The sequence below is a fragment of the Poecile atricapillus genome, chromosome 3, assembly GCF_030490865.1.
Source record: "Poecile atricapillus isolate bPoeAtr1 chromosome 3, bPoeAtr1.hap1, whole genome shotgun sequence".
Classification (NCBI taxonomy): Eukaryota; Metazoa; Chordata; class Aves; order Passeriformes; family Paridae; genus Poecile; species Poecile atricapillus.
Window position 1 is genome coordinate 53,753,908 of NC_081251.1, and position 23,981 is coordinate 53,777,888.

General features: G+C 42.5%; 1 protein-coding gene across 1 annotated transcript in view; it reads right to left on the reverse strand.

Moving 5' to 3' along the window:
• The window catches only part of SOGA3 (SOGA family member 3), a 31,142-nt gene extending 23,954 nt beyond the window's left edge, over positions 1–7,188 (reverse strand). Inside the window, exons 1-5 of the mRNA XM_058835703.1 lie at positions 7,053–7,188; positions 6,248–6,376; positions 5,819–5,869; positions 3,105–4,045; positions 2,557–2,781 (exon numbers count right to left, since the gene is read on the reverse strand). Coding sequence (XP_058691686.1) covers positions 2,557–2,781; positions 3,105–4,045; positions 5,819–5,869; positions 6,248–6,376; positions 7,053–7,188 — 1,482 coding nt within the window. The remainder of the gene's footprint in view (positions 1–2,556; positions 2,782–3,104; positions 4,046–5,818; positions 5,870–6,247; positions 6,377–7,052) is intronic.
• Positions 7,189–23,981: the final 16,793 nt, after the last annotated feature.

A 23,981-nucleotide genomic window follows, 5' to 3' on the forward strand; every position in this document is an offset into this window, starting at 1 on the left:
GATGGTGATTTAGACACAGACACATAGTTTGAAAAGCCTCATTTCCTCCCATTTTTAGAACACTGGAAAGCATAATTAATCCTACTTAGCATTAGCTAGGGGAGTTCAGCGAGCTGTCCTTCATGGCTTTCACTCAAACCATCTTTTTGTTAGTATGTCAGAAGTTCTTTGACATAAAAAAACTCTAGAGAAAAAAATAATAACTGTAAGCCAGCATCTAGAAAGATCCAATCTATCAGAAATCAGCAGCAGCTAGTGACTCAGCCTCCCTTGACAAGAAACCCAGTGTGTGTGAATTACAGATACAACACTGCAGTGTAGCACCAGATCATTCAATAACCTCCCCCACTGCACACGCACTCAAGACACATAATGCCCAACAGAAAGAGTGAGTGGAGGGGAATTTCAATTATAACCATAGTCCAAAGAGACTGCAGAATGAGCTGAGAAACACACCACAGGGCTTTAGCTTGATGTCTTTTCCTACCCTTAGTATTAAACTGTTCATCTGGTTGTCCCACCAAAGTAAATGGAAAATCATGGGGGATATTTAAAACAGCACCCTAAACAGAACCTCTCTTCAGTCTATAGATATAGTCTGGATCAGTAAACAAAACCAGATTGTAATATCATTACTGGTAGCTAATTTTTTGAAACAAAATTTGGTGGAGTGACTATTAATGCAGGAAAAAATACAGAGCATTCTAGATCACATGGTAAATGGGACTCACTTATGCAAGATACATTTTAATATAGGCATATGTAAGATACATTTTAATACAGCTCTCTGCAAGACTATCTCTGAAGGATCAAGCTCCCCAATATATTGTAAAATGAGCAATGCAAAATGAACAGTGTCAATTTGGATGGTCTTTCTTCAGAAAAGGACTTGGAAACACTAAAGAAAACTACACATGAGTTATAATTATGGTTAGCCAGCACCCAGAACTCTTATTAGGCAGAAATTTGGCATTAAACATTCATCCCTACTCCAAAGCAGAACACATTTGTGAACGGTGAGAACACTCTGCAAGAACACTGCTCCTTTCCAAAGAGTCAGTCACACTGGGAAACACATGGGAGAAATGCTAATTAAATCAAGCTCTTTGTCCAGCTAAATCCAAGGCCTTAGCTTCTATCACCTATATTGGCAGACAAGCACTTCAGCAGAGATGCTCTCAACAATTCCCTCCCCAGCCTACGTGTGTATGACTTGCTAATAAGAGTAACTCAGCCAACAAAGAAGCCAACTCTATAAACTGGAATCACAATTCACTTGGGATATGAAGGCCCGCCTTCAAATTCTGCCTGCAATATCAGTCACCTAAGTATCATGCTAAGTGTGCAAAATATCCCTTGTTTCGAACAGAAATCCCCATGAAAAGGGGGTGATTTTGCCTCTGATCAGTGAGATTCTATTTTGCCAAGAACCACATGGGCAGCTTGGGACAGTATTTATAGAACATGGGACAGTAGTTACAGAACTGTCACAGCCACAACAGAAAACGTGGGTTTTGAATATGCACAAGAAAGGACTATCAAATAGGAATTTTAATAATAATGATGACAAGCTTAAAAACTTTCAGAAAAGGTGATCCAAACCAGGCCTGGGAATAACATACTCTTCATACTTCATATTTATCAGAATGAAGTTAAAAAATAACCTTGTTTGTAATCATACATTAAATTCACATTTCAAACTGCAGCCCACAGAGTCCCTGTGACATAAGTAACTAGAGTCCCAGGCAAAAGTGTGGCCAATAAAGCTCACATTTGCTATATAGAGGTCTGCACTTCCATGGGAGACCAGTCAACTGAAGAATGTTTCAGCAGGAGTCCTTCAATACCTAGTGAATGGAAGCAGAAATTAAAACTTCCATGTCAAGAAAGGGTTTTTTTCCTCTGTAATTGGACCAATCCAGAATGGAGATGATGGGTATTTTTCAAGGACAATCTTTAAACAAGGACTGAAACTTTTCCTCAGCAATGGGCTGTGGTTCATTCAGATCTTATGGATGAAATGCAATTGATGACACACTGAAACTTGATGGGTTTTGTCTAAGGTTTCAGGTGGATATGAGAAACCCTGGATTCATTGAGCATAACAGCAGTTTTTTTTACTGACGACAACAGAGTAAGGATTTAGTGTTGTGACTGCAAGTATTCAATCTGCTTGCCCCCAAAATCTTTCACTAAAGAGTGACAAAATCCCTTCAAAGTCAATGGGGATGCTTGGTGAGGTTGGCTTAATTTTGCAGTGGAAGGGTATGTGTTGCACTCATCATAAAGAGTCCAAAAACTTTAGCTCCTAACTTGCTTTTGAGTCACTCCTTGCACATCACCTTTACAAAAAATGATAGGACTGAAGCTGAAAATAACCTATCTACACACAGTGAGGGCTCCTATTACCAAGAGTTGCTTGGCCATTGCTATTCCATGAGCTGCATGGAGTGCACAGTGGAATGGATGGAAATGCCTGAGTCATGAGGACCAAGAGCACAGCTGAGTCTCCATCTGAGACGCTCCCTTCCCTTTGACACCTGCTCACGGCTGTACCTTGAGGTCCTGCTCCATGCTGCGTATGAGCTCGTTGTCGATCTCTCCGGTCTGGGCGTAGCGGAGCCTCTTGCGCTCAGCCTTGCGCAGCCGGTACTGAAGGATCCGGCAGTTCTTGTTGGCTCGCTCCAGTTCATGGCGCATTTCTTGAAGCTGACAAGCATCCTCCTCAAAGAAACTGTCCCTCATCTCATCCATCTCTGTCCTCAGCTCATCTATCTCGTTCTAGCACAGGGGCAAGAAGGGGACAGAGATGCAACAGGTGGGTCAGAAGCACAAATGTCAGCACGTATAGGGGAAGGCAGCCAAAATGGAGCTCCACCCCACAGGGACGGCATGTAAATACAATCCAGCTCATTATAAGCACCGCAACGAAGCAGGGAAGTGGCACTGCCCGTACGCCCCACGACAGAGCCATCTTAACGCTGCCTCCAGCGCTCCTGCGGAGAGGGAGGGAGGCTGGGATGGTCCTCCCTTCGGGAGGCAGCCCGGCTCCCGCTCGGCCCCGGTTCTTCTCCCCCACCCCCGCCGCCGCCCCGGCCCCTCACCTTGAGGCTCTCGTTCTCTTCCCGCAGTTTCTCCATCTCTTCCTGCATCTCCTCCTGCAGGTGGGGGCTCAGGGCGCCCTCGGGGCCGCAGCTCCTGCCGTCGCCTTCCGTCTCGCCCTGCCGCAGCCCCTCCGCCCCGGCCGCCGCCATGGCAGCGGGCGAGGAGGCGGAGGCGGCCGGGGGAGGCTCGGCCGGGGCGGCGGCCGCGGAGGCGGCGGAGGCAGCGGAGGAAGCGCTGCCGCTGCTGTGGTTGCTGCCCTTGGTTTGCATCTGGGCGGCCGCCGCCAGCCCTTTCCTGAGGTGGAACTGGATGAGCTCACTTTGCAGGCATCCCTCCTTCCAGTACCCGCCGCCGCCCGCCGCCGCACCGCGGCCCTTCCCCGCGCCCGAGGAAGATGGAGGCGCCGGGGCCGCCTCCCCCGCGCCCTTCAGCGGGGACCGCCCCGCTTTCCCCCGCCACTGCTTGGGCGGCGGCGCCGCCGCCCCCTCCCGCTCGCCCCCGCCGCCCCCTGCAGGGGGCGCCTCCTCGGCGGCGCCCGGCGGCGGCAGCGGCTCCTCGGCGGCGGCGGCCGCTCCTCTCCCGACGGCGGCGGGCGGTGGTTCAGCACCGGCGCCGGGCTGGACAGCTCCCCGTGCCGGCCTCTCGGTGCCGCGGCCGCGGGCGGCTCGGGAGGCCTGGCCGGGCGGCGGCCGCGCCGAGGCGGCTTTGGCGGCGGCGAGCGCGGGTTTGGCGGCGCTGGGCGGCGGGCGCGGGGCGGTGTCGCGGGCCCGGGCCGGCGAGGATGCCCGCGGCTGCTTCCTGCCGCTGCTGCCCTCGGGATGCAGGCGCGGCTCGGCGGCGGCGGCGCCCCCTGCAGGCGGCTGGCTCATGGCGGCGGCTATCTCGGGGACGCGTCCATCACCGGCGGTGTCCTCCGCCTCCTCCGCCGCCGCCCCGAGAGCTGGGGGAGGAGATCAGGAGAAGCGGTCGGGGTGGGGACGGCGAGCACGGGGAGACGGGCTTCCCGAGCACGGCGGAGCCAGCCTGCCCGCTCCCCGCCGCCCCCAGCCCTGACCCGCGCCCACCTGCGGGCGAAGCGGTCCCCCGGAGCGGCCGGGGAGAATCCGGCCGAGGCCGCAGCCCAGAGCCAGCCGGAGCGGCTCATGGAAGGGCCCGAAGGGCTCGGCCGAGACAGACCTGTTCCCACTCCGCCTGCACTAGGGGCGTTTCCCCAGCCCTGACGCCGAGCCTTCCCCCGCCGAGCCGCCACAGCAAGGATGAATTTCCTTCCACGCGCAAACTTCCCTCTCCCTTGTCCTCACCACCAAGCCTGGGCTGCTGATGCAGCTGTCTGCCTGCTAAAAGGCCTCGTCCCAGTGTCTATCACAGCCGAGTGGGGGAAAGCTACTGTACAAAGGGCTGCACACGTGGAAACGACTACAGATTTCCCTTCAGCTTTGACAGCGACTCTTCCGGGGCAAGGTGACTCGGGAATAGAGGGTCATAAAGGAAAGGGGTTCTGCAATCAGCTTCTAAACACACATTCGCCCCAGATTGTTATTCAGATTGTTATGCCAGAATTTAGACCAATTCATATTTGTTATCAGTTATGCAGATCGATAGGTTATTTAGGACTCAGACATAATCGCTCCAGCAGATTTTCAAAACAGAGGAAGCAATGAATGCACCCTCACCCAGAGCAAAATGTTATGTGGCATTCTCTGAAGGATGCTCACTTGGCAATTTACTCCTATAATGACACAACCAGAGTTTTCATGATCACAACAGATTATGAAAAAGGGCTGTTAAAAACCATATCATGCGGCTAATGTCCCAAATATATTCTGAAAATAATGGCTATGATCCACAAACTGTTTTCACACACCCTTTATTCAACTCTCCTTAGGGAGAAAACACGGGCAACGGCAAAAATGACAGCATTCCTAACATGGCCTGCCCATTCCCACCTAGAACATGGCTTAACCATTCCCTGCTAGAACGGGAAATAAGGAAAGAAGCACTACTGGGCAAAATCAATGCAGAGACTACACCGTGCTCTGACAATTGGTTTACTCCCTGGAACATACTAGACAATGAGGCTGTGTTTGCTCTGCTCTCACTGGCAGGAGTACCTCATTTCCTCTCAAATGCACTGTCATTAATAACCTGATTTAAACCAATATTCTGGAAATTAATGCTCAAAATGACACAATTTGGCAGACACTTCCCAAGCATTAATTAGTAAAAGAAGAACAAAAAAAAGCATGGGAGTGTAGAGCTATAAAACTTGTATGACAACACTTTATAAAAGATTTGCTTTGCATTTCTCTTGGCCACCACAAACAGAATTCCCACCCCACCGTTGTTTGGAGCTATATAGGTATGAAATAGAAGAAATGTAATTCCAATTAATCATCGGGAACCCTACGCTGTACCTGAATCTTTTAGGGAACTTTCACTGCAACTAAGACATCAGACTCAACCGCGACCTGCCAGAAAACAACCCCTACTCTGCATGCCCCAAAATGCAAGTTCGGCTACCGCCTACGGTTAAGTTGGCTGATTTTAGATAACTATATACCTATATATAGATATATATTTTAGATAAATATATATCTATACCATGCATTTATATATATTTTTAGCTGGCACAACGAAAGCCCCGTTTGAGACCAAGTCCGAAATCTCTGTCCTCACAAAACTCCGCAGCTCGACCTTCTCCCCAGAGGCTAACCCACGTGGCGCCGGGACGCGGCGTCTCCGCAGGTTTTCCTGTCGGGAACAGCTGTCCAGGCGGAAAAAAGGGGTAAATAAATGGAAGCAACAAAAGGGAGCAGTCCGGTGGCTCCACGGGCCGGCGCGGGGATATCCCGTGCCCGGAACTTCGGGCAGGGCATCTCCCCGACCCTGGTCCTTTCGTCCTACCGGGCGCCCTCCTCTGCCCCGCCGAGAATTCGCAAACGCGGCTTAAGATTTGGGAGCGCTTCTGCCTTTTGTCCTGGTTTAAAGGAGCGGAGAGGATTTTTGAAGGTCTCCTCTCATACCTGGCGGGTTTGATGCATCTGAATCAGGAATAATATTTCCTTGCAGGGAAAAAAAAAAAAATAGAAAAGAAGAAGGGGAAAAAAAAAAGGCTTGGATCTAAAGCATCTGCATTACTCACCACCACTTTGTCCGCTGCCCGGCTGGCGAAATGCATGCACGGAGAGCCGGGCACCGCACACGAGGTACCCGCCGCTGCCAGAGCCTCTCAGGAAAATGAAGCAATATTCATGAGCTGACCTCACAGGGCCTGGGAGACGGAAAGGGGGGCGGGGAGGGAAGAAAGCAGAGAAGGGAAGAGAAAGGAAAAGATTAAACGGCGAGAACCCCGCCCAGGCCTGAAGGCTGAATTACGTCCCTTCATCTATCTGCACATGGTGGAATAGGATTACAGCGCAAATGGGGGAAGGAGCAGGCTGCAAGGAAGGGATGCGCCTGCTTTCGCTTCCCAATGCACGCAGGCAATCGATTATGATCAATTATTTAGCGTCCCCTTCAGGGGAGCCTGCTCGGGCCGGGCAGGGGCGCCGGGCACCTTCTGTACGGGCACGGCTGCGGTGACAGAGCTTTCTTTCCTTTGTTCGCCCCTTCGGCAAGAGCCCGCTGCCGCCCGGAGGGGGAGAGACAAAGGCAGCCCCGTCTCTGGGCTGGTGGAGATCATTCCCTGGGATTATTCGCGCGCCTCAACACAGGGACTGATGGGCCACTGACCCTTTCTGTACTCGTGTAGCGGGCAAATCTGTTTTACCTCTCTGTTCTATCGTGAGGTCAATTTACCTTTGCTCTGAAGCACTTCAGGAGGCTCTTAAGGCTTTGCGCCTGAAGCCTTTCCCAATTACAAATCAAAACGGGGGAAATGCTTTCTTTCCCCTTCCCTGCGAGGAGGGACCATATGATGGCTGTGTGTGGGAGTGTCCCGGACCCACCTGTGTCTGTGTGGACACCCAACAAGAATAGCCTCAAGGGGAGCCGTGCTCCATTTGGGGTCCCTCTCCCTCCTCCTGCAGCAGCTGACAGGGCCGGGGGAGCTCCTGGGCTCTGCCTCAGCCCCGGCAGCGACATCGCGGCCGGAGGGGCAGGGGACACCTCCCTCTAGCCGTGGGGAGACTGGGTGTCCGGGCTGGAAACTCCTCCCGAAGGATAATTAAGTGGTGATTTCGTGCCCACAGGTATACCAACATATGCGTACACGCATACATCTGTATCCAACCTGTATGTACACATATACACTTGTGCATTCATATATACACTAATGTGTGTGCATACATATGTGCCAGCACCCCTACTAAATATGCATACATACGCATGGGTTTGTACATTGCACGTACATATATACCTATCTCTGAGGTTCTTGTGCAGTCCTTGGGTGAGGGCAAGCTCAGGGGAGATGGGCTGCCCCCTTTCCAGCTACCCCTCTCCTGACAGGACTCTCCACCTCTCCTGATATTCCAAGCAGGACTCAACACATCTAAACCAGCATATCTGGCATGCAGAAAGGTAATCTCCCCCATGCAGGTGCATGTCCTCCAGACGCATGCCCTGGGTCTGCATGAGCGGGATATATATAGATGTGATGAGGACAATCAGAAAATAAGAAATGGAACATTAATGCTGAATAAGAAAATCAGTGGGATGAAGGAAAGCTACTTTTAAAATTATTAATATTTAATGATTTTTATAGGCCTTTGAAACACATTAAAAACAACGGCAATCATAGTAAACAGAATAATTGGTTGAAAACATGAGGAACGAAAATAAAAAATATTTCTGGAGTTGGAGTTGAGAAAATTTCCTGTGAAAGCTGGAATGCTGGAACATCTAGGTCCTGATCTCAGTGAATATACAGGATAGATGTATTAAGGTCATTGCAACAACATAACATTTAATTTACACAATATCATTCAGAAGGACAAGCACAACAATCCCTACTTTAAAGCACTGGGCATTATTTACTCCCTTCTGCTCCCTTGGTGGGTGAGTTGCCTGGATGAACTTTCTACAGATAACAATTATGCAACGTGACGACATCTTATACCTCCTACAACAAATTTGATCATGCTTTTAGAAAGACACAGATCCTTATTTTCTCATGGTAGTGTCCAGATGAAAACCAGGTTCATTAGATTATCTTCACCTGCATTGTCAGGCCATATGTCTGATAGTAAAGATCTATCTTATGAGTGTAAAAATTCCAGTTTCTCAGTGTGGTTTGGTATGGTTGACTTCTCAAAATTTCCATTCTGCCTAAACATCAGTGCAGACAGAGTTATAAAAATTGACACGGGCACAAAAATATTCTACTCATATCATTTACTTTTCTGGGGGAAATGGATAAAATCAACACAACTTAAAGTGCTCTTTTTCTAATGTAACATATTATTCCACTAGGAAATTTTCTGCCAGATCTCTGTGGACATTTTCTATTACTAACAGATCATGATAAAAAAGACACAATAATTATATCTAGCCTTGAGTAAGTGCAGTATGAAGACACCCATATATAAAAAATAATACAGTAAAAATTCCATTTATGAGCAAATTTTATTGTAGAGTCTCTAAAAACCTGTGGACTGAAATAGTACATGGAAGTAAGGGTCTTAACTTCACACAGAAAACAAGGGGCTCTCAGCTGAATACTGTAATTCAGAAATGAAACACTGACATGGTGCAGAACAGTTGTACAAATACATTGGTTCAAATGTCAGGGAAAACAATAGAAATAAAGTACCAGAAATTATTTAGTGAGAAGTGTGGAACAAACCAGAAAATATAATTACTGATCCCATATAATTCCATGGTACATAGAGAGATTTTGATTACCAAAAGCAGTTCTGGTTCTCCATCTCAAACCAGGCAGGGTGGAAAGGAGTAAGATTCAGAGAAGGGTGGCCAGGGCCTGAAGTGTCTCTGCTCGAGGAATTATGAGGTATGGTAGAAGTCTTCAGACTGGAGACAGGGTGACCAAGGAGAAATATTATTCAAGTCCTTACAATCTTAGGTAAGAAAGGTAAACAAATGTAAAAGGTTCACTGTTACTCACAGTCTCTTCCCACACAAATAGTGCAGAGATGCAAAAGAAAGAAACAAGGAGGTGATGGATTCCAAAATCCTGGGAAACATCCTAGTCCTTGTGGTAAAGCTATTCAACTCCTTGACACAGAGTGTTGTGAATATAAGGATCTACTTGAGTTTAAAAAGTGATTGAAGAAAGTAATGGAAGAAAAATTTGAGACAAAAAAGGGCAAACATGTTTAAAACCTTCCTCTCTTCTGACTATTTTTCTGATCTGGGGATTGATCTGGGAGGGGTATTAGTGTGTGTTTTTGCATTCTCTCCCAACATCTACTATTTCCCACAGTCAGACACCAATCACTAAGATAAAAATCTTTGATCTGGCTCTATATGACAATTCTTATCCTGTTAGTATCACACTCTAGCTTTGCCCCTCACTCTTTTCCAACTTACATTTTTTTTTGTCATTTTTATTTCATTTTTCTGCCTTAGATTTAATTTTGTGCGGAACATTGGCAACCTGCTGCATCCTAGTAGAACATGCCTATGACTTTTTCACTACTTTTTCACTACTTCAATAGCTAGAATTGTTTTGACTCAAATTAGAGATGTGAATACCTTGTTTTCTAGTCCCCCTTATTCCTTGCTCATGTAGAGACACATTTTTGTGTTCAGCCAACAACTGCTTTAAGTTGTGTGCAGTTATGCAAGAGATGAAAGTACAGGAAGAGAAAGGAGAGGAAGAATTTCTCCTCCAAGCAGAGTCTTAGTTTAAGTCATGTAGATTTCTTTTCCTAAGTTAAGAAGAGAATCCCTTTACATGACAACCTAAAAGTGTGACCGAAGCACGACCTCCTAGCTTTCAGTAGAGAATACTTTAATAACAGATTTCGGAAGCAACTTGGAGAGGATGCTTTTCCAGGAAAATGCCTGTGTGGCTCACAATTGCTGTACTTTCACCACTTGCTTACTCACCTCCTGTGCCCTCTTGGGAATACGCTGGGCTATGCTGGTGCAGAGAGAGAAGCTTCTGGAGCATGCTGTGCTAATTCATGGTACTGGCACAGCCCCAGCTGGCAGAGACTGCAGTTTATCTCCCTGCCCAGGAGGATGTGCCGGACACAACTAATTATACCCCGGGACAGGGCCTGTTTTCTCTGTCCATAAAAAAAAAGATAAGTTTGAGACTTTAATTCACCAATTTCTAATATGTTGACTAAGCACCTCAAGAGGTAATTTGAGAATAAACAATGAATACATTACAACTGTTCTATTTTCTTACTTACTTGTAAATGGAAAAGCTTTCCAGAGGTACTGCATAAAACAATTTTACAGCACCAAATCATCATACTTCAAAAGATAGAAACCTTGGTGTTAGATAGGAATAAGACTTGGCTGAAAAAAACAAAACTAAACCCCAGATATTTTAAGTTCATACAACTCAATAGAACAGAAATAACAGCACCAAATAATTTCTTAAAAGACACATAGTTTGGCATACCTGTTTAGCCAGATAATTATATAAAATCATGGTGGTCTGATTGCCATTTCTCCCTTCTTTTTCCTCCTCCTCCTCCTTAACAGCTGCTTCTCAGCCAGAGACAGCTATAGCATGGCACACTGAGGCTGTACCTTCTGTTCATCAGCAGACCCTACCTACCAAAGGGACAGGATGCCCCACCAAAGGTACAGCAATGCCATCTGCACCCTCCCTGGCAAGTCATTCCAATGGGAGAAGTAGGTCACGTTGCCTTTTACTGTTACATAAAGGAAGCAGCTTCAGCTTTCATACCTGTAAGGGTTCGCCTATATCCCTGTTCAGGTAGTCTGGATCTCATAAACTGTGTCAGACCTCTCTGGGTTTAACCCTTACATTCACACACCTCACTGGATTCTCAGACTCACAAGATTGTGAGAAGGTACAAAAAATTTAAATTGTAATGAAAATTAGAGACATCTTTTGTTCCACCAATGGAGAATAAAACTAGGTGAAATTAGGTCTGTTGCTTTTAATAACTAAATTCTTTTAAAATAAAGGCTTAGTTCTAATTTTGCTATCACACACTCCATTCAGCCTTTCCAAAGGCTTCAGGAAGTTTCATAATCCTGGTTTTTATTCCTATAGCAATCAATTGTACATATTGTTCAGAGATAATGACAGAAGTGAATATGCCCTGAAACAGTTCAGCTCAACCATTTCTTACGATAAAAAAACTTCTGGAATTGCTATGCCTTATGTTACTAGGATGATTAAAAAAATGTATAAATTTTGAATTTAAGATACTGAAAAAGGTTACTGTATTGCTGTGTTTGCTGCCATTCTACTTTCTCATGCTCTCTTCAGAGGATAAGATTACAGTAATCTTGCATAAATGCTGTCATGCATGCATATATCTGAATAGTCTATATATTGCATTAGCATCTAAACCTCATTGATTATTTAATGAGGCTAATAGTAGAGAAACAATAGAGAAAATTTTATAGCCAAGACTGTGGGAATGAAAGCCAAAATATGGAATTCCTCTAGATTAATCAGTCTTGTACCCCATCTCATTGCATTGTACATAGCATGCTCACTGGCTGCTGAAGGTAAAGAATATTCCTTTGGACACTAACACAGTACCAGTATGTTCAAACAGCTTTTCCAGGAAGAGATTTCCAATACAAAGTACTTTTGTTGCAGATGATCAATTGCAGGTGATCTCAGAGCTAGAATGGGTGGTCTTAAAAGAAATTAGTCATGAACAGGCTGTATTCCAGGGTCTGGAATAGGCCTCCCCTAGCAGGGAGGCTGTGCCGCAACCTGTCCATCGCACTGGGAGGTGACCCACAACCAATATGATGGTCTTACTATCTATCTTAAAGTCCTCATTGTGACTTTCTTGAGCAGACTGCAGAGCTTCTTACCTCATGGTGTTCCACCACAGCTTAAAACAAGTGAAAACAATGGTTCTAGCATCCTAGGGGGTTTGCAGGCTCCTTCCTCTGTGCCTAAAGAGAGTTTGGGGGAAGTAGAGCCATCCTAGTCTCATACATCTGTGACCAGCAGAACACAGTACTTTTCAGGGCTCTCCACAGTAGGTGATTTTTCTTCATTTATTTATAGGCACTAGAATGCCCAATTCCCTTTGGATGCTAGGAGCCTTAGGTTCTTATCTTGGAAAGGCAGGGAAGATGTGACAAAGCAGGTGAATAAACAGTCTGCAGTTTGTTAGCTGAGAGGCTTGAGAGCGTTTCATGGTTTTATTTATTCCTCATTTAATGTTAATTAAATTTTTATTTCCTCCCTGTTAATTTGGTATGCTTGTTTTGATAACTTATGGATGTGTATAATTGTTTAGTCTGGGACTGTATCTTCCTTCTCTGACTTTCAGGTGGCATCACGTTACTATATACACAAGCTTCCAGATGAAAATTCCACCTAGAGCTTCCAAGATCTGATGTTAGATAATTAGTTGTTTTTCCACCTGTGATATCTCCTGAATCATTCTTTGCTTTTTTGTCCTTTTCTTAAGGATAATATCTCTTTTTATTTTGTCTGTGGTTTCTCTGTTATTTTTTCACTATAACCTGCATTTTAGGATCAGTGGATTTTTGTACATATCATTTGCTAGCTTAATGCAATTTTCAGAGATAACTCTTTGACTAGGAACTTTTGAAAATGTTGTCAAATTTATCTCTGTTCCCTTTTTCTCCCAAACATCTGTGAGACCTCAACAATAAGTAATTCTGAAAATTAGTTTTTTTCATTTCTATGTCTTAATGGATTTTGTATATGATGACTGGACATTTTATTTGTTAATTCACATTTTCAAATCCTATAAAAAAATCACTGTATTTAGGCAAGTTGCAAATTAATAAATCAACAGTGAAGGAGATCCTTTGTTCAGCAATTTACTGGGCTTTTTATCAGGCCTGTTATGCTGTTATCTACATGCTGGATCACATCCAAGCTTCTTACATAATGCCCCAGTACTTTTAGAGAAATTAGAGGACTCTGGCACACATCAAAACAATAAAACCAGGATATCAGGTTTTCCAGCTGGCGCATGTGCACAGAAAAAGCTCTGTAGGTGTATTGAGAAGTACACATGACAGATTTGTTGCAAGGCTTTTGACTCAGGGACAGAATTTTGATTCTGATTTAAAGAGCAAGTGAGAAAATGGTTTTCTCAAGATCTGCTGCCATGTGTACGCTGGTACTGCTTTAGATGGTTGAAATGCCAGGCAGTGTGGATCAGCTGCGAGTGTACCTGCAGCAGCCTCTGTGCTCTCTCCGGGCTGCGGGAGAGCCGCTCGCTGTGCGAATGAGGCCAGAGTCCCTGTTTCTATGGCGACTTCACCTGCCATCACCCCATCAAGCAGCCCCTCTTCAGTTCCATGGAGCTGCTGCAGGGGAGGGAGACGAGGGGGAGGCAAGGAAGGAGAATTTCCAAGGGGGAGGCTGGGAAATCAGTATTGTAGTGTCAGAGTGTCAGGGAATGGACAGACGCAATCCATGCAGGGCAAGTTCCAAGGAGATGCTGGGCTCCTCCACCCTAACCCCCTCTTGCATTCCTTGCATCTCACAGAAAGCATGGCAGAGACAAAGTGGTGATGGCCTGATCTTGTTCGGAGTCCCTGTGGGGAAATGTTTTTCAGCACAACACATCTACCCTGGTGTAATACTATTACAAACAATCAAGCTTTGTGAAGTAAAGACAGGCCCAGTGACTGGAGTCCTGCAACAGGGCTCTGGGTCACGTTACCATAGCAATATGTAAACCCTGGACAGCTGATGCTGCCACCCACAGAGAATCAGGATGTTGCAGGACAGATCTGAGATAATCCTTTATTGATCTGAGGTGCAAGAGACCATAATTGAAGCATAATTGACCCTTAAGCTTAAGGTAATGCCTTTGTGTTGAAAAGGGTGCTGCACAGTGAGTCTTTCTGCTCCCTCTGAGTCTGAATGTGAGGTTAACTTGGTATCTATGCCTGCAAATTCAGCAATAAATCCAAGTGTTTCTGTTTGGCTGAGTTAATCAGTTATTAATGAGATATATATACAGGAGACAATGCCCTCCAGGTTTCATTCATTATTGAGGGAGGAAGTCCAAGGAAGGCACAAAAACTTACCCTGCCATATAGTCATACTTGCTCAAAAGAGCTGTGATCCACTCTTTCCAAACCCACCCTCTTTTCCCACAATTCAAGTTGTCTTGTAATTGTAGAAGAGGTATGTGTAGGAAGAAAAAAATCCTCATTATACAGAGATATTCCTTTAAATCTGGGACTAAATCTTGGCTCCATTAAGGTCAATAGCTAATCTCACATTGTTGTCAAAATGACCATCCTTAATGTTAGGATTCCTTGGACATTTTGCTCATTGTCTCCTCTAAACTGGCACAGGATTCTTCACGCTGATTTGAGTGCTGACAGATTTAATTTAGAAGCTTTACTAAACCAACTGCTATAAAGTAAACATATAATTTCAAATCATTGATTATTTCTGCCATGACTAGAAAAAAGTGTTCTGTGGACTTGAAATACTTCTTATAGCCTGAGAACTGTGAATCATAATAATGAATTGTAGTAATGGATTTTATTAAAACATCAATTGTTTTTGCATTTACAAAATTTTTGTATGACTTCAAAAAAATATAAGGAAAATAAAAATAATTTAATGCAGCAAAGTAGTTATTCCCAGTTTTATAATGAATTTTTTCTTTCAAGAAGAAATCTGTAGTAACTGGAAAGGAAGGCTCTCTCTCCTGGGCTGGAGCTGCCGATGCTCAGGCACAGAGCCAAGCAGTGCATCCCATCTCCTGTCTGATGCTGGGCATGTACCTTTTAACTTCCAGTTACAGTCCTCCAAAGTCATGATAATATTTGCTGCCATGTCTTCCTCTCCTACCCTTCAGATCTAGTTCTGGAATGAGACATGAGTAACAGATTAACTCATGGATGTCTTTTTTCTCAATGTTGACTGGATTAATTTCTTTTAAGGAAAAAATCCTAAAACATTTTTACCCACTTTTCATTTGCACATACTTTCCATTAATCCATCATAATTTTAAAGATGCTTAACTGAGTTGAAGCAAAATTTTGTTTTGCTTACCATACTTTTAATAGTTTGAATACCAGAAACTCTAGTTCTGAAGGTTTCACTGCCATTAAAGCCCACAAAAAGACACATGAGAAAACTTCCCTTGAGCCCTCTTTAAAGAATAAATGTCTTCTTCAGTGACTGCTGTGGTGGCACTCTCTCTCATTGCAGGATGTTTTGTGAGCAGTTGGGAGTCTGTTGTTGATCTTGTAATTGCTATCAAAGCTTTGGCAAAGGGTCAAACTATTCAAGCAGTTTTAAAGTGTCACTCAAGCCCATGTAGTCTCATCAACTAACCTCTCAAATAGCCTGATTCAAGCCATTTTGATAATGGTGGCCTGCACCACTGGTGTGAAAGGAGCAGAACACAGAGTTATTTCCATGGCTGCCTGGTGAGCACATTAGTGCATGGGCACTGCCCCCTGACCAAGGAGTTCTGGAAACTGCATAGATCAAAACCTCCCTGGGGCAAGAGCAGCTGCTAGTCCTCTTCCCAGACAGCAGCTTTTGGGATTCTCCCCTTCAATATTTCTGCAAATTATGAAAGACTCACCATGTCTGGGCAGGGGCTTGTTGGTATCTGTAACTATATCCACCCTGAGACATGGATTCACCACTTGGTTAGTGTTTGAACTGTGTCATAAGGACATCATACATATGAGGGTCATCAAGATTAGAGGAGCTGTTTCTTAGAGGAAAGACAGAAGCCAGCTTCAAAGCCTTTTCTCTGAGCCAAAGCCCTTTCTTGTACACTACCACATTATCTTGCTAGCACAAGTTTCATCTGGACCAAAACCAAGCTAATTTAGTCCTAGTACAGCATGTGATTTTTATACCAGCTTAAGGATTTATCCTGACTGCAGCAAAGGAGTTGATACCTGGTCCAGTATAAAAACTGCTGGGCAAAGGGGTTTTTTGCCAATCTTTTTTGGCAAAGCATTTGGAAAGCATTCTTGCTATTAAGTGTTTGTTTAAAATCATTCTGTAGCACATTGCCACAATGTCTGACACAAGGAGCCCTAAAATCAGATGTACCCTTTCTTTGCATCTGGCAGTTGAGGTGGAGACAGCTGGCAGGGAGAGAAATGTAGATTTTTTTACTTCGGTGATACAATTTGTCATATGTTCATGCTTGTCAGCATATTAAAAACATTTTCTAGTCCAGTCTTCTGATTTTATATAATTTTTATTTCAGTTACATGTGAAAATGATAGGGAGATTAAAAAGTTATATAGCATCATCTAGTGTTCATATACAAATCTACAGGAGCTTGCAGTTTCATTATCCTCACTTATTCAGATTAACTGGCACCAGTTTTGACAACAAAGGAAAATGTGATATAAATTCTTTATTTCCAGCTCTTGGCATGTGGACTCTAAGGAAGAAAAAAAAAAAAAAAAAAAAAAAAAGGCAGCTGTGTTATGCCCATGCTGTTAGCATTCACAGCAGGAGTGGGACAAGAATATGAAGTATTTTCTTGAAAGTATTTTTGCAGATAAGGCTAAGCCAAATTATTTTGGTGTGTGATTTTAGTATAAGGATGGCAAAAGTCCAGGATCAGAGCCTGCTGTAGTCACTCTGATTTGACAAAATAAATTAGAATGCTTTATTTTTTAAAGTATGTCTTCAAAAAAAGAGAATCAGAACAGGAATCCAAATCTTTGTCTCCAAAGCTAAGCATTTTAAATTAAATTGCTTAGAAGGAAATGCAATAGAAATCCAGGAGGACATCACAGGGTTCAGAAACCTGCCTTCTATAAAGCACATCTTATGTTCACTTTTCGGGAGGGGGGTGGACTTCTCCTTCTTAAAAGCTTGAGATTTCAAAATTTTAAGATTGGTTCTTCTTAACTGTGTACTGTGTTTTTATGTGTAGAATAGCCAGCAGAGAGGCTTATGCTAAGGCAAAAAAAAAAAAAAGAAAAAAAAAAAGAAAAACAAGTACCCTGGTCTTTCTTTTAAATCTAGGCTACAGTATATGACTTTCTTGTATCTGTTTCTTGTATCAATGACACTCCTAAGCATCTGCAACAGGTCTCATCACTCTGGAAAAGGCAAACTCTGTTTCTATGGCGCACAGCAGCTCCCTTCACCACCCAAACATCAGAAAAAGTGCAGATCACGTCTCCCCAGGCTCTTCTGCTGGATGGTTTCCCATGGTATGCCATCCCCTGTAAGTCAGTATCACATTGTGGCTCCCTGCAAAGACCACAGAGCACGACCCCAGTGCTGGTGCAAGCAGGGAGGAGACAAAGGCAGGTCATACAGGAAAACAGCATAGGAGCAGGACAGCCGGATGGATGGGAGGCTGAGGGAGGCATACCTTTTAACCAAAAACATTATTCTTGTCTTCTTGATGAGAATTAAATGGGACAATTAAGTATGACTCAAGGTGAGTAAGGTCATGTGACACACTCATTTGAGGAAATGGCACTTCAGAACAGGCCAGGAATATTTGGAAAGCTGGACATCTTTTCTGGTGAAATCAGGGAGTCCTCAGAAGTTCTTGTTTGATAGGAACACCTCAGTGTTAAATGAATTCCTTTCAAACCTATTTAAAACTAAACATGTCTTTCGCTTGTGTTCTTTTGATAATCCAAGCCTAATTTTTTGATGGTTTGGGGCAACAAACTAGAAATTCCTGTCCTACAATACCTGCCCAGTTGTGTGCCTCAGGGGTTTTTATGGTCCCAAACTTGGTGGCCTTCGTGGAGCTCAGTCATATTTATGTTTGGTGTATAATATCAGCAGGTGGCTGTCAGATACAGGAAATAATTTCACATTAATCTTTATGCAATGGACACTTGCATTATGGAACTGATATTGATACATATGAAATTGTGTCATGTGGGGAATCTCAGAAGCAAAGTTCTCAGGGGCACCCAGGTACGGAAGTATTGGGTGTGCCCCAAAAAGAAATAAAAGTTTAAGGGAAAGAAAAGCATGAAAAACTGGGCAATGGAAATATTTATCATGTTTTCCAGAAAAAAAAAATATTTCTGTCATCTCTCAGCTTGGTGACGTGACATTTCTCCATATACTATCATTAAGTCTCATTTCAATGTTAGCTTTGTTGTGCAAGCATTTGTGACTATCCAATAATTTCTGTCTTTTAATACCTATCCATGCATATTTTTGCTACTTACACACCTCTTCTGGATTTATAGTACCATAATTATGCTTCAAAAATGACTGATTTGGTTTAGGAATTATATGTTGAATATATGTTTTAGTTTAATCAAACAGGTTTGGAATTTGTTTTTCGTGAGTTATTCAGAGTTCTCTAAACGAGACTAAAATCTGTTTTTCTTGAAAATCACCCTTATTTCCTCTCTTATTGCAAATGAACAGCAGAACCAAAATAGTGTGTTGTATACCAACACAGAATATCAATTAGAAACAACAAGAGTGTTATTCTTTCCCATGACAGAAGCAAAATTGGGCAATAAATGTGAGACTAATTTATATCTTGTGTTTTATTTTACAACATTTCTTTTGAATTGTCTTGTACCAAAATTTATTTTTCTTGCTTACACAATGAAGAGTAATCTATTTATTTGAGAAATATTTTTGTTAGGTCTCCTTTCCTTTCTTTCAAGAAAGCTTCTCCCCTCCCCCTCTCTTTTCTTTTTCAGTCTAAGGAAAATGGCTGCAGCTAGAAGATGGTTGACAGTCTTCTTAAAATTTTCTCTGCAGTCTCTGAGTTTCAAGAGCCAATTATAATTCCTGAATTAATTGCTTACTCCTTCCAAATGGCAAAAAAAAGCTGTTTTGGCCCAAGTTTCTAATTGATGCAGTCATTTTGCATACTTCACATCAGTAAATCTGGGCACTAGCATCTAGCCACAGATTTACCGCTTAGGATATTTGTGTATTTTAATGAATCTTTTCCATTATGCTGATTTTTTTCTAATTAGTTTTTCTCATTTTAATCTAACTAAAATGTCATACTAAAATTATAAGTTAAGATTCAGTTTACTTGTCTTATAAATTAATGCATAATTAATGACAGATTGAAAAATAAACCAAACTCACAACATGATTCTAGTATTTTTTGTTGCAGTTGCTCTTTCCCTGGTGATATACAAACAAACAGCCAAAAGATTTCCTTAGTTTCATAAGTAGTCTTAGGACTGTACTTGACAACAATTTCTAAGAAAAAGTAGACACATTATATTAAAAATTTACTATCATCTTCCTCCATTAAACAGGTGTTTCCAACTCAGATCCTCTCAGGAATATATCTCTCTGTTTTAGAATATATCTCCATTTTTCTTATATCAACTTTTAAGTATATGTTTCAGTGAGTGGAGCTTTTGTATGGTCTGACTCAACGGAATGAATTCCACCACACTGCGAAAATAAGGCTGAAGTATTTTATGGTAGGTGTTGAAGAAGATCACCTCTGAACCATGGCTGAAGGCCATGCTGTAGGTGCTAAATTCCACAGATATCTGGCTCCATGATCAGCTTCACCTTCAAGCTGCAGTTAAAAAAAGCAGTGAAGATTATGGTATAATCTGAACTAACCTCCAAGCTAAATATACCTCCATAATACCACTATAAAAATGAAAATTATAGGTTAATTCAAATTTTCCTGATTTGGGTCTGAAAACTGTTTTTTTTTTATTGGGTGGTTGCTTTCCTATGTGTGTATATATATAAATATATAAATGTGCATCTTAACATTGGTCCTGCAAGCAAGCCTGTTCATGAAATTTGAGAATGGTCTTGAGTCCCCTGGAGCACTGTGATCTGGAAAGTACACTTAGGACACCACTAGGTACCCATTACACATCTTGTGTGTAGCTTGCTCCTCAATCCATAATTGGTGCTAATTGATATTCTTTTACTATTATGAACTGGAAATGTTGGATTTACACTTGCCTTTGCAGTCATTTGTCCAGCCAGACTTCCACCCAGCCAGCCTCATGGGAAGATTTGCTTCATCTGGGAAGAAAAACTGCATATGGTAAAATCTCACTACAGATATGAATCTGGTATTTCTCTGTGTGCTGATTAATCACAGTTTATAATCTGAATTGTCAGGATCTTCAGCACAGGTTGCTCTTTTTGATAAGGCAAGATCAGCAGGGAGCAAAGGATGGCTTTTGCAGAGGGGAGAATGGGATTAATAGACAACACGAGAGTGATGTTTTCCAAAGAAGGAGAAATGTTTGCTTCAAGGATGTCGGAAGGAGCCAGGATATGATGATGCAGCACCTCCTGCTAGATCCACTACACACACAGTATAATTTCCCCTCAGATGCCTGATGCTCCTACCACAACGTGCCTTGCTTAGTGGTTGGGTCCACTCATGTGACCACAGGGCTTGGCTGATGATCTTTACTCACAACAACATGAATTAGTAGCAATTTATAAAGCCTTTTATAGCCCTGTTAGGGGGCTTTGCTGGAGGATACTGAAGCCAGAGAGTTCCTCCCTGCCACATACTAGAGGCCTGTGACAAAAAGAAAGTCTGTTCAAGACATTAGCTGAGGACAATAACAACAGAGATTAAAAAGAAACCTAAATATATCCACTGCTTTAAGCTTATTCAGGGAAGCACATGAAGAATACATTTAGCTACAGTGTAGTCGTTTTGCCCTCAAACAGATCACAATCAAGGGGTACCCACAATTACTCGTGGAAGTGTCAGGGCATGAAAAAAGGTGCCATGTCATAGGGAAGCTCATACCAATATCCCATCTAAATGAAAACTCACTATTCTTCCTCTTAGGACTGTTACCCAAAAATGAAGTGGATGAACCCTTCCTGTCAGTGATGTTTTATGTGGCTGAAGGATAATGACATCCCCAGTTTACCTAAAGGTTTCTCGCCTGTGTCAGCTCTGAATTAATTCCACTGGGAGTACTGATGCCCCTTCCTCATTGGCTTTCCAGCTCCTTCCTCAGTGTATCCAGTCAGGATGAAGGAATGGAACTATGGTTTGGTAGTTTGGGGTCTTAGGGCTGCCATTTCTTCTTGTGGTCACCCCAACTAATGTAATTGATGCTTATTAGCTTTCCTGCAGTTATCATGAAGCAAAATCTGTAGCCCACTTGAAAACTGCAGCATTCTCTGGAAACTTCATAATTACATATCAGACCTGAAATTACCACCTATCATATCCAACAGTCTTTTCCAGCACGTGATTCTGCTGCAATGTCTCTGGGAACACATCCTTACTGAGTAACTGGCAGGGTACTTGCTAACAGTGGTGAACAGTGGTGTTGACATTACCAATGATCTTTCTTAATCTCCCCTTTGCTTAAAATGCTGGCGTGCTATGACTCAACACCCAACACCAACACCACTCAAGTCCAGTTGACATCACATGTACCCTCTCCTCTCCCCACTCAGGACAGCCAAACCAACTGGACTGGATTCCAAACTTGAAACACCAGCTCAGATATTTCTCAAAGGAAAACAGTTGTCCTTAAAGTCATACAGAAACTTCAGCAACTTGTTTGCACACACACAGCTAACTCCAAAAATGAAGATCTATAAACTGAATAATAATATTTTTCAGGAGGAATTTTTTATTAATAAAAAATTATTATTGACTCTTTAAAGATTAACTGGGTTATTGAAGTCCTTTTATTATCATAATAAGGCAAGAGGCTGAAACTTCTTTTTCAGAGGACTTCAGCAGTCTAAGTAGATGTATTCTTGTTCATTATTTCCCATTTATTATATAACACAATTTTTTTTCTATCAAATAGCTCAAAAATTGATATAAGGCAAGCATTTTATCATTAATTATCTCAATTCTGTATTATAAATCTTTTGAGAAAGTGTGCTTTTGCATTTACACTAGTGATTAATATTTTCATGCCTGCCCAGGTCAGTGTTAGTAGGGTTTGCCCTTCTAGACGGCAGAGCAGAACAGTTTTTCATGCACAATAAAGTTCCACACAAACATGAAATCAGTAGTTCACTACCAAGTAATTTGCCTTGAGGATGTAAATATATGGTATCTCTAAAAAAAAAAAGTGAAGGCATTTATTCACCTCACTTTACCTTATGTACCTTAAGCAAAATCACTCATGTAATATCTGATATCTTTCATTAGAAGAATTCAAACTCTCCCCTCTGACTAAAGAAAAACAGAAGGAGTTTAGCTTCCCAATTTGGACACTTCTTTCAGTGATGGTAAAAAAAAAAAAAAAGCACCAACCTCTTACTCCTTCATGTTCCTAAATAAAATTTCTGCCTTAGTGCAATTACGAACTTTGTGCCTTTTATTTCATAGAGTCACAGGTTTCTTCCACATGTCTTGTGCCTTAGCTGATGCCTTTCATCCTCCTTCATTTTTAGGTGAGCCTTACTGCCCATTGCCTCAATTAGAGCCTTATATATATATATATATATATATATATATATATATGAAATCAGCACATTTTTTGGCATTTGTTCTCAGGATTATTTAACAGAATGCCTTGATTCAAGAAAAAAAAAAGTACCTTTCAAAACATTTCTGAAATTATTATTTCAGAATATAGATCAGAAATTATTTCAGAAATGTAGTAAAAAGAATATTGTTTTTATCTAATCTAAAAATACTTTTTCTATGTCTTAAGGTAAACTTGTAATTTCTACTCCCTCTACAGTCTGTCAGGAACAATACATCTCTCAGTGGTGTGCTTTAAATAAGTTACATTCTGGATATGACTGATTCTCTGATTTGGTTATCAAGGGAATCTATATAGCTAGGTTAATATTAAAATGCCTACATTTGGGTTAGATAAATCCCATCCATAGAAGTTAATGAAAGAACAACTTGATTTCTCAAGACTTCAAGGCAGCATGATCAGATGTGTGTTAACCTCTGTTGAACACTGTATTTCAAAATCCTTTGTGTTTCTCTCTCAGTAGCAGACAAAAGAATTAAAAGTGATCATTGAAAAATTCTACTATTTACTAGAAATTCTCCTTAATAAATAGAGTAAATGGAAAATTTTTGAATTGAAGTGATACATTTATTTTGAATTTATTATCTAAAGTTTGCAGCCAGTTTTGACTTGCTCCCACCCACAGGTTTAAGATACTTCAGGCACACAAAGCCCAACTGAAACTCACAGAATTACTTCAAAAAAAAGTAGCATTTGCAATTTTTCTCATGCAAATAAAAGACTACAGAGATAACAAACCACGTGTTTGTTTGCTCAGTGATCTTTTGCAAACATTGCTTATCTGAGAAAAAGCAGCTGAAGATTATAAAGTCCTAGAATTCCTAAAAGTAGGTGAGATGGAGGCAGCTGGGCAGTTTCACTTTGGCTGGAGTATAACTTGGAGACCAATTTTATCACTGGAGGCATAGACTTTGTGCTCCCTTTGGAGTCTACAGGATCATGGAGGTTTAATAGGAGACCGTAGAACTTTATAATGATGACCATTTCCACACAAAACAAAGCAGTACTAAAAGTACAGCTCTCCAGGTGCCACATGGCCTGAAGAAGGGCTGATGTGGCTCCTTCCAGCACTGTAATGACCTGGAGGCTTCAGGCAGTTGTTCCAAGGCCAAAAGACAAAGCTCACAATGGCAGCACCTGCAGCATGTCACTGTTGCTTTTCTTTCAGTGCCTGGAGCCCTCCTCAGAATACCTCAGCCATAGCCTGGGCTATGTTGAGTGTTGTTAAGGTGAGATCTCTGCTGCTGCTGTCCCTTCCTTACCCGAAGGAATTGGGTTGAGAAAGGGAAGCTGACAGCTAGTAAGAAACACAGACACAGAAAGCTTGATAGCACAACTGT